Here is an 11,044-nt window from a genome sequence, read left to right on the forward strand (position 1 = left end):
TTAAAAAGAAATCAAAATATTATTACAGTATTTTTTCCAATCCAAGTAATAAGAGCCTAATGTAGAAAACTTGGAAAGCCAAAAAGAGCGCAAAGGAGGAAACTCGCCCAGTAATCTCACCTCCAAAGACAGATATCACCCTTGCTTGGCCTTTTAACTGGTTCCAGAATATTTCACTTTATTAGAATGCATATTAGCTTCATCTGAGACACTTAATTTTTTTTTTTTTTTTAAATCAATGTTAATAAATTACATTAAACCAGGGAGAGGAAAACAAGTCCAAATACTTGGGGGAATGTAGTAATATATACATTTGGAAGATAAATTTTGTTTTTATTTGTTGCCCTTGTAAAAGAAAAAGGATGTTTAAAAGTGGTAAGTTCTTACATTTAATGACTGCATCAGTGTGGTTAGGTAATGTTTTTGGTAAATCCAGTCAGTTTGCCAGTGATGTTTTTGTGAAGCAAATAATTAAGGTGCTTTTCCAAGTCATGAATGACTAGAGCTACTCCCTCCAAGGGCACCCCCTCTGCCCTGAGTCTGCTACCAGAACTTCCTTCTGTCTCCCTAGGCAAAGTAAACTGAGCCTGACTCATTCTGTCTGCTCATCCCAGACACCCTGTTCCTTCCTGCTTTTGCTTTTACTTCCCCTTTCTCTCCTTTCTCTCTCTCTGGAATTGCCAGTACCCTGAGAACAGGCTTCTACGTGAGGTCCTATAGTTTCCTGTTGTCCCTTGCCAGTGCAGTGCCCACCTCCCTTTGGGGACCAGCACCGATCCCGTGCTTAAGACAGCTGAACCCTGGGATGTATATGGAGAGCATGAGTCTTCAGTGATTCTGGCTTAAGACTCCTGAGAGGAGTGAAACCTGTGACAAGGCGCATCTAGAGACCAAGAAGCAGTGTGCCCTGAGCCTTTAGTGTGTCTTCTAATGGGAGGAGGACCCAGTGTCTTCTGTGCTCAGTGGGAGGCACAGCTGTGCTGTCTGCAGGAGTTGTGAGATAAGTATGAAACTGGGGACTTGGCTGTGGTTGTCTCCTTATGGATTAAACACCTAGCCTTTAACCTAAAACACAGTAAAGTCAGACCAAAAGAAAGGTAGAAGGGTTAGAAGGAGATTGATGCAGAAAAGGATGCTTACATAGAGTTTCAGCTATTTTGTATGTTAATGGACCCCCCCACCCCCATTTTAATGTATTTCAGCTAGCAGTGTGGGTTCAGGACCAGGAATGGGAGGACTGGGCTGGAGAAATTTCCATTCTTATTCCTGGTGCAGTTGCTTTAGTCAGCAGTTACCATGTACTATGTGCTGGGCAGTGTTTTATATACTTTAATTGTATGTACTTAATTTAATTTGAACCCAGGTCACTCTGTCACACCTGAACTTTTATTATCCCTTGCACTAGCTTGTACTGCCTCCCATGTTTCATAAACCTGTTTCCTCATGTGTAAAGTAGGAACAAATACACCTATCATCTCAAGGTTGTTACTGGAATTCAATGAAATACTATATACACAAGCATTTTGTAACCTTATGAGGGATATCGAAATGTTATTTGCGTACTGTGCCCAGTTAAATGGATCTGGTTTGCATCTTAGCTGTGCGACTTTGCAAGCTGATCAGTGAGAGCCAGTGCTTTCCTGAGCCTAAATGTTAAATGTGAACAGCCTTGCAGGGCTGTGAAGGGCAATCAATGAAAACATGTAAAGTTGCCCGGTAAATGTTAGTTCCCCATTTCTTAACGAGTTTTTATAAGATTGTTTTTGTGGGGCTGGGCGTGGTGGCTCATGCCTGTAATCCTGCCACTCTGGGAGGCTGAGGCAGCAGGATTGCCTGAGCCCAGGAGTTTGAGGTTGCTGTGAGCTAGGCTGACGCCATGGCACTCTAGCCCAGGCAACAGAGTGAGACTCTGTCTCAAAGGAAAAAAAAAACCCATTGTTTTTATGGGAAAATAATAAGATAGTTTACAAAATAACCAACAGTGCTGACAGGTCTTATTTGTCAGACCCTCCTTAGAGACTGTTAAAGTATGCGTATAGCAAAACAAGCTATTAGAAGTACAATAGATTGAATGTTTTGGTCTTAAGTCCAAAGAAAGATAGAGCAGCCTCATTTGTGGAGTATTAGGTGTTGCTGTTGATAAGCGGGTGTGGCAAAAATATTGAGCAAATACCGTAATGGCTTGTCTTTACATAGTATATCAGCTGTGGACCCTTCAACTGCTTCTTTTGTTGACTTAGCAAAGTGGTACTGAGCAGGACCTAGATGCAGACACTTCATATGTAAATAAAGAGCTTTAGAGGATTGAGAGTGGGGTCAGTGAGGTAGGAGAGGAGATAATACAGAAAAGAACCCAAGTTTCTCCACTCAGGAATTTCCTACAGAATAAACCTATTAGAAGGTATTCTTGGATGACATTTATTCTGATTATACTGCCCATAATTAGCATCTCAGATAAAAAATTATTTGCAGGATATAGACTGTAGTTGTGTTTCCTGAAAGTTTGGCAGCACTGCTCTTTGGCCCTTGGGGTCTCATGTGACCAGAATAGGGATTTTATTATCAAATGTGAGAAATTATAAAATGTATTAAATTAATTTTAGGAATGACTGCTATAGTTCTCTTCCAAGCTGTATTTAACACAGATTTTATTTTCCCTCTAAATCTAGCCTTCAGGTATTGCCATCAACGGCTGTAACAGTGGCTCAGAAAACTTGGTGGAGTTAGCAACAGAGCTTTGCCTTAGTCACAGAAGAGTCATTGAGAGGTTTTGTTAACCTGGTCACACATATCTTAAAAGGTTTATTTTATGATTTTATCTATTAGAATCTAGAACTACCAAGTGCCTCCAACTTAGTATTAAGACAAAAAATAATTATCTTTTTGTTAGATTGCACAGGTAAATGATGATAAGCCTTTTTTAGGGAGGCAGGGGACAGTATGTACTTGCTTTTGTACACTTGCTTGGCACACTGCAGCCGTGGAGGCAATTGAAAAATAGAGTTTATAGGAATGAACACATCTGTGTTCTTGTCCCACCTCACTATATTGCTCTGCTTAATAATGTTGGGTCTTGGAAGTATGGGACTATACCCAAGGATCACATTGACCCTTTTCCATTTTCTTATTCTGTGATTTGGATAATTGTAGGTTTCCTCACAGTACTTTGTTCTCTCTTTTTTTTTTTTTTGGATTCTATAGTAGCAGGTGTATACAGAGCTCCTTTAAGAGACAGGCTTTTTGTATGTGTATATTTTTCTTTTCTTCCTGTCTTGATTTTTTCAGATTATTTTATATTCTGGAGACAAAATTTATGATGACTACTATCAAGATCTGAAAGGACGAGTACATTTTACGAGTAATGATCTCAAGTCTGGTGATGCATCGATAAATGTAACTAATTTACAGTTGTCAGATATTGGCACATATCAGTGCAAAGTGAAAAAAGCTCCTGGTGTTGCAAATAAGAAGCTTCAGCTGACAGTTCTTGGTGAGTTATTTTTATTTGTATAAATGAGTTACTTAGTAACAGGGTGAGTGGTCATAGTACGGTAATAGCTGCATTTATGTAAGACAAAGCCTAGCTTTTTAAAGTAATAATTTTAAACATTTGAAGTATTTCCGAAAGCATACGACATAAAACTAGCATATTTTAAAATTTTGTATTGAATATTTTGTAAATAAAGGTACATTTAGCTACAATTTCCCATTTTCTCTACGTATGGTGACTTTTGGGACACCCTGTAAGCAGAAAAGTATCGTGGTATGGAGAAAGAACCCTAACCCAGGAGTTAGGAGATCTGCGTTTATTGCCTTGTCCTAGCTTTCTTTGTCTACACTGAGTAAACATGCGGTAGCTTTTCTTTTTTATAAATGTGTAAGCAGGTGAAAGTATAACAACTGGTCTGAACTCTTATTCTAAGCCCAGGGATACTTGAGATTATAACCCTGACTATACTTTCTTTGAACACTGCTTTCTAGGAAGTAATGAGTTAACATATATGTAGAACATTGACTGGTTCATGATAAACCAAACAGATTATACTTGGTTATCAAAATTATTTATTGTGAAGCGCCTGTTTAATGGTGCAGATACACTGGAATTTATGTGATTAGCATGTATTTCCAGAAGAGTTGTGAACAAGCATGTTATTTTATGTTATTTTCTGTGTGTATGTTTGTGCGTGTGTGTGTATGTGTGTGTGTGTGTGTGTGTGTGTGTGTGTTGCTGGATCTAGTAGGACCAGGTTTGGGTTCAAATTTGCAGGTCCCAGCTGAGATCATTACAGCATGAGGCAGCACATGTCCCAAAAGGAACCCAGGTTAGGCAGCAGTCATGGCACATAATGTGGCTAAGCACAGTCATGGCAGCAGCCATGACTGCCCAGCAGCAGGAGTGGCCCTTTGACGTTAAACCTCCAATCTCAATATCTAATTCTTCAGATTGAATAAGTAGGAAGCACTGACCCAGTTTACCCTTTTGTTACCGTGGCGGGGGATTGCTACAGTCAAGTGAGCCATGAATCAAACAAGGGAGGGAGAGAGGGGATAAATTTGGGATTGGAAGAGAAAGAGGGGAGTGACTGCCGAATGGCAGTAGGGATGACTTACACACTGATCCGCGCGAGGCTGTGTCAGAGCCAGAGAGGAATTTCTTGTAGCTTTTTCTTCCATTTTGTTAGATGAATCATGACTGGTGCTGGGAAAAACCACCAGAATTGTTTTCTCTTAAAAGTGAGAATTGGATGGAAGCTCATCTGTTAGCTTTGCCTGAAAATTTGGCCTGGATAATCTGGGAGAAAGATAAGATGAAGTGCCCTCTCGTGACCTAACTAAGTGGTAGTTATTGGAGCTCTCATTTGGCTCTACCTTATATTTTGATTTTTTTATGGGAAATCTGAAGGACTCACCACCGTGGCATTCAAAGGTAACGATAGTTCATTCATGGAGCCCTGTGCACTCTGTGGCCATGAACCCAGATGACTGTTGGTTGTCTGGATGTGAGGGGCAGCGTGTTGGTATAGCTTGCCCCATTGCCAGGGGCTCCCTGCTCTCTCAGATACACCAAAAGTACGTGTGAATGCAGCTCAGTAAAGAAACCGAAGTGGGTAATGATAACAAAAGGAATTGATAAAAGGTTATATTGTGACCACATATCATCAGTGCCTTCCCCTGGAGCTCTCAAAGGCCCTATTCCTGAGTCCTGTTGGTATAAAGAGACCGAGTTGTTTTGAAGAGTAGAGCATACACAGTTAACAGTTCCTGGATGTATATGGTGGACTCAAACTGCACCATGCTGCCGGAACACAGTAGCAACTGCAAGTATGGTAGCTCAGTCAACTCTGGTCCTGAGGGATATGCAAACCATTGTACCAGGCATGGCTCCCCCCAACCCTTTTGTTTTGAAATACTTTTATATAGAAAAGTTGCAAAAATACTAGGCAGTTTCTGAGAGTATAACCATCGTCTAATTTCCCCTAATGTTGACATCTTACAAAATCGTGTTACAATTATCAAAACCAAGAAATTTACATTGGTACAATACTATAAATTACTGACCTAATTTGAATTTCATGGTTCTCCACTAATGTCCTTTTTGTACTAGGATCGCATCTAGAATCCACATTGCATTTATGTCTCCTTAATCTCTCCAGTCATGTCAAGGGGCACATGATGTCATGTCTTACTGTTAATCATGATCACTTGGCTTAAGTTTTATCAGATGGGTTTCTCCACTGTGAAGTTAGGATTTTTCCCCTGTAACTAAAAAGTGTCTTGGGAAAGCTACTTTGAGAGTATGCAACTATCCTGTTTCTCCTCTAACTTCTGCCTATTGATTTTAGCCTCTATTCATGGATTTTGCCTGGAGTAAGGGGTTTTTTTTGAACCAAGCAGAAAGCATTTCTGGAAGGATGACATCATGATAAAAGTATACCCTGTCCTCATATAGGGATTTAGAGTGTATTTCCTATAGACTGAGGTAGGCCAGCTAGCATGGAAGGATGATGAAGCAATTCATGTGTGGAACATGGCATTACTAAATTGGCGGGATACCATGGCCAAGTACAACTTGATGGTCACATGCCCTTATCTGAGAAGGACTATTCGCTATGCTAATGATCATGGAGGCAAGAGTTCAGAGGACAATGGCCAGGTGTTCATTCAGAAAGCCCAGACCAAAGAAACGTTTAGAGGACAGGACTTTATCTGTGTTTCCTTTGTGGTTTTCTTCCATTCCAGCAAGAGTGCCATGGGTTAAGAGTTAATCTTTCTCATGTTGTAATGGTTAGGGATTGACATGTAAAAGACTTGTAGTTTTTCCTCCCAGTGGAAAGTAGGTGGGCTGCTCCAAAGTGACACTCAAAAAACAATATTGGTAGAATCTTGTTCTGTTGTGGATAGGGTATGTTGAGATCTCAGACTTAGCTGAACCCTGAATTTCCTAAGCAGCAGCTTTAAATAACTGCCTGTTATTAGATATGTTCAGTATATGGGAGAGGGACATTTTTAGTAGAAAGGATGAAGATTGTAGTTAGGGGTAGGATACTGTTTTGCCAATAGATGTTTGATGTACAAAGCATTGATTTAATATCTTATTTACTTTGCTACTTTATTCTAATAAAGGATTTATTGGTAATTTGAAGAAATGAAGGAGAATAGGGCTTATTTCATTGAAGACTCACAGGATGAAATAATTTGCAAAACTTATTTAGAAGTCTAATAGATGTAGTCTCCAGAGCAACGGATCAGTCTGAAAAAGACACAGATTTACTTAGGAAAATCAACAATGCAATGAAATGTATCTGTTGCTCTTCATTAAAAATTACAAGTAGTAACACATAAAGGGGAGAAATGTAAAGCAATTAAATTTGCTAAGGAGTATTAAGAAGGAGTGAGATCATGATTGACAACCTAGTTGAAGACATCCTACTGGCTGTGACAAATCCTGTTGGCCAGCTGTGGGAAAACAGTTCGGCATTTTCTTATAGAGTTAAACATACACTTACCATATGACTCAGCAATTACCAAGAAAAAGGAAAACATACGCCAGTGTTTACATAAGCATTCAAGCGGTGTTGTTCACAATAGTTCAAAACTGTAAAACCCATTCACCTTTATTCATAGTAGTGAAAGAATGAAAACCCATTTCAAAGGATGAAAATAGCTTAAACTAAAAAAAAAAAAAGGAATCCTGCCATTTATCAGCCTGGGAGGATAGATGGAGATAAAGCCAACTACAGAGTTTATAGAAAACATTGTTTCTCCCAACGTTGCAAAGCAGCAGTAAAATACAGACTATTGTTGTCTTCCTAATGTCGCCCCCAGCCCCACTTGGCACCACCTATCCTTTACTGGGATACTCAATCACTAAACGGCCCTACCCCCTGACAGCACCCACTCCTTGTTTAATCCCCGCTTCTCCTAATCTCTCCTCAGAAACATGTGATTGAGAGCTGATCGCCACTTTCCTTGGAGTCTCCTCAGAATCCTTCAGAATCCCTCTTGTCCAGTGGCTCCACGGTTCCTCATAATGCCTTCCTCACTGGTCACTCTGGTTTTGACAGACAACACACTTGCTCCTCGTCAGTTTGGCTTTAACAGTAGCCCCAAAACTGGAAACAGCGTTCATCGATAGGTGACTGAATAAGCAAACTTGTGTCATAGTCATTCGCTGGAATACTAAAATGACCACTGATGCATACAACAACATGGATCAATCTCAGAACCATTATGCTGATTAAAAGAAACGAGATAAAGTGCATACTATATGATTCTATTCACATGATTCTAGAAGAAGCAGAACTAATCTATACTGGTAGAAATCTGATCCGCGGCTGCCTGGGGCCAGGTTTTGAAGTGGCATCTGCTGGGACCAGCACAAGGGAACTTTCTTGGGAGAGGGTTGGAGCGGTGCTTAATGGATGTGTAGACACATTTGTTAAAAGTGATCAACCCACATGATTAACGGGTTAATTTGATTGTGTGACTGTTATGCCCTAATAAAAGTTTAGCAGAGGAGTATGCAATGCCAAGGTATTAATCCAGGGTTGGGGTGATTTGCAGGTAATGGGGTTAGCAGCTGCTCTAAACAGTTAACCAGGGAGACCTGGAATATAGCCTCAGATTTACTTTTTTAATAACACTTCTGTCTGGATGGATTGAGTTAAAGGAAATGCGGAATGTTAATTGATCCTTGCTGCACTAAAGGAATTATTCCTGTTATCAGCATTACTGATGATAAATCCCGATTGTCAGGGTCATGGCACCTAAGGGATATGACTTGGTACATACTCCCAGAGGGCTACATGTCAAGTATGAAGAAGAATAGGTAAGGAATGGAGGGGGAGCTTTCTCCAGTCTCACGTAGACCAGCCCATAGCGTCCTTGCTTTCCTCAGGTGTGCCCCATGGAATGTAGGGGCGCTGACCTGCGCCTACATTATTGCCAAACCTCTTAATGCAGTGGTTGTTTTGCCTGAGCTCGTTCTTTCCTGTTTTGTGTTGATAAAGCCGAGTAACTGATGTTGACAACTGATTGTGGTCTTTCATTCTTTTGTCAATTCTGAACCCAGGACCAACCGATAATGAGTCAGTGGTTGTGAGTATCATGCTGTGTGTGTAGTCATTATAAAAGTGATTCCCTTATCTTATATAAAGTTGTAATTTTGTTTTTCAGTTAAGCCTTCAGGTACAAGATGTTACATTGATGGATCAGAAGAAATTGGAAATGACTTTAAACTAAAATGTGAACCAAAAGAAGGTTCACTTCCATTACGATATGAATGGCAAAAATTGTCTGACTCACAGAAATTGCCCACCTCATGGTTAACAGGTACTGCTGACGATACTATTTGTACCATGTGCCATTGATTTGGATTTAAATCTAGTAAGGTTTGTGTGTGTATGCTTATATATGTTAAAGTCACAAATGCCTTCCCTTTTTTATATAGAACAGTCAGGATTTTCTATGGCAATTATTCAGTGTTTTATAATGTCAACTTAGTGTCATATTATAAATTAAGAGATGTTTCTATCTTTTTAGGGTATTGTAATTAGTTACTTTGGTAGATTTATTTTAATTGATGAGAAATGTTCATGATCATAAGTTAGATAGTGGCTAAAATGTAATAAGAATGGGGTTTTGAGTATTTTGCCTAGATTCATGTTGAAGATACGATAATTAATCCATGGTGTGTCTGTAAATAAATAAATAAATAAGCCTGTGTGACACTAACTAGAAAGTTACAAATTGGCTAAATCTGATCACTCACCTGTTTGTTATAATTGACCTGTAAATTCAGATTGATTACCAGCTTCCACCCATCTACCATTCACTGCCCCCTGGTCTTAAGTTGGTTTTCTCTCCTTTCCTTTTTTTTTTCTCCCAAAACTGAGAAGCCAAACTGGATGACCCCTTCTTCTGACTTTCTTTTGTATGTTTCCATCTGTGGCAATAAAATAGGCTTTAAGTTTTCTTGCTGCGTGAAGGAGCCTTTGTGGAATAGGATAGTTTTTTATAATCAGATGTGGTCCAAAATGGGTTTGCAACAGCTAACCAACACCCCTGCTTCAGTGGAGGCTCTGTGGTGGATGGGGTCATGGTTGCTTTTGCCTTGATGCAAATGATTATTTGAATTCTGGAGATGCACATGTGGCTGGCAGTTTGTTCACAGCCAGCTTTGGTCCTTTAATTGGATTATCAAACTTGGTACAGTTTGCCTTTACTAATAACTCAGAGCAATGCATACTGTAAAAATAAGGTTTCTTTTTTTCCCCTTCCCATAGAAATGACTTCATCTGTTATATCTGTAAAAAATGCCTCTTCTGAGTACTCTGGGACATACAGCTGTACAGTCAAAAACAGAGTGGGCTCTGATCAGTGCCTGCTGCGCCTAGATGTTGTTCCTCGTAAGTGTCTTCTTTCTGTGTTGGCCGTTTTGTTTGTTATCTTTATGCCACCCCCTTTAATCCAGTCAGCAAGTGTGTATCGAGAGCAAAAGGGTACTAACTTTGATCAGAACATTCTCTGGAGTGGTTATTAGCTTTTCTAGAAAAATACATTTTATTAAAAAACCTTCATCGTTACAATGATATATTAAGAAGGTAAGAGTTGCCAAATCAACTCATGTACCATATTTAGCCATTATGAGTGTGAGTAGCTTAGAACATTCCTATATGTTAACCAAGATAGCTTTGAATATTAAAGTCTTTTAGACAAGTTTTATCATTTTTATGCTTGAAATAGATTATACAGTTTAGCAGGAAGTTCTTTTTAATGTATTTTCCCCACGGGATCAAAAAGGCTAAATAATATGTCTCTTAAAGTTAATGTGTACAGTGAAATCAATCAGTCTATCAATATGTGTCCTACCTTCATTATCAATAGATATAGATTATTTTTTTTGCTATTAATTCTTATTAACATCTTATTCTAGCTTCAAATAGAGCCGGGACAATTGCAGGAGCTATTATAGGAACTTTGCTTGCTCTAGTGCTCATTGGTCTTATCCTCTTTTGCTGTCATAAAAAGCGAAGAGAAGAAAAATATGAAAAGGAAGTTCATCATGATATCAGGTAATTAAATGAGATAGGAGTTGACTGATGTAATAACAAGTCTGTTACTGTCTCTAAAGCATTAGTTCTCTCATTAACCACCCCAAGCATCTGCCCTGTGAGCATTGGATAAAAGCTTTGGCCTCTCTCCTCAACACATTTGAAAGCATTTACCTTTAATTTCAAGTGCACAAAATCAGCCACCCTTCCTTGTCCTCCCCCCAGCCCCCGCAAACTTTCTTCTACTCCATTTAAAGAAATATTGCAAAATTATTATCCTGAGACTGTCTGCCTGCTCACAATAAAATAGGGATAAAGTTTTCAAAAATTAGGGCAGATAATGAGGTTTGAAAAAAAGCTGATTGTATCAAGTGACGTAATTTGTAGAACTACTGATAGTGTAATTTTATTTTTCTGAAATATTCTAAATCAGGAGATCTTAACTAGAAGTGCACATTGGATAACGGAACTTTAAAAAACAGTAACACATG

At 39.2% G+C, this 11,044-nt stretch overlaps 1 protein-coding gene across 3 annotated transcripts in view; it reads left to right on the forward strand.

The window, feature by feature from the left end:
• Positions 1-11,044, forward strand: part of CXADR (coxsackie virus and adenovirus receptor) — a 66,517-nt gene that overhangs the window by 27,590 nt on the left and 27,883 nt on the right. For all 3 annotated transcript variants that reach the window (XM_012642974.1, XM_012642975.1, XM_012642973.1), the window contains exons 3-6: positions 3,286-3,490; positions 8,677-8,832; positions 9,786-9,908; positions 10,436-10,574. In XM_012642974.1, coding sequence (XP_012498428.1) covers positions 3,286-3,490; positions 8,677-8,832; positions 9,786-9,908; positions 10,436-10,574 — 623 coding nt within the window. The remainder of the gene's footprint in view (positions 1-3,285; positions 3,491-8,676; positions 8,833-9,785; positions 9,909-10,435; positions 10,575-11,044) is intronic.

The sequence above is a fragment of the Propithecus coquereli genome, unplaced genomic scaffold, assembly GCF_000956105.1.
Source record: "Propithecus coquereli isolate 6110/MARCELLA unplaced genomic scaffold, Pcoq_1.0 Scaffold192, whole genome shotgun sequence".
Lineage (NCBI taxonomy): Eukaryota > Metazoa > Chordata > Mammalia > Primates > Indriidae > Propithecus > Propithecus coquereli.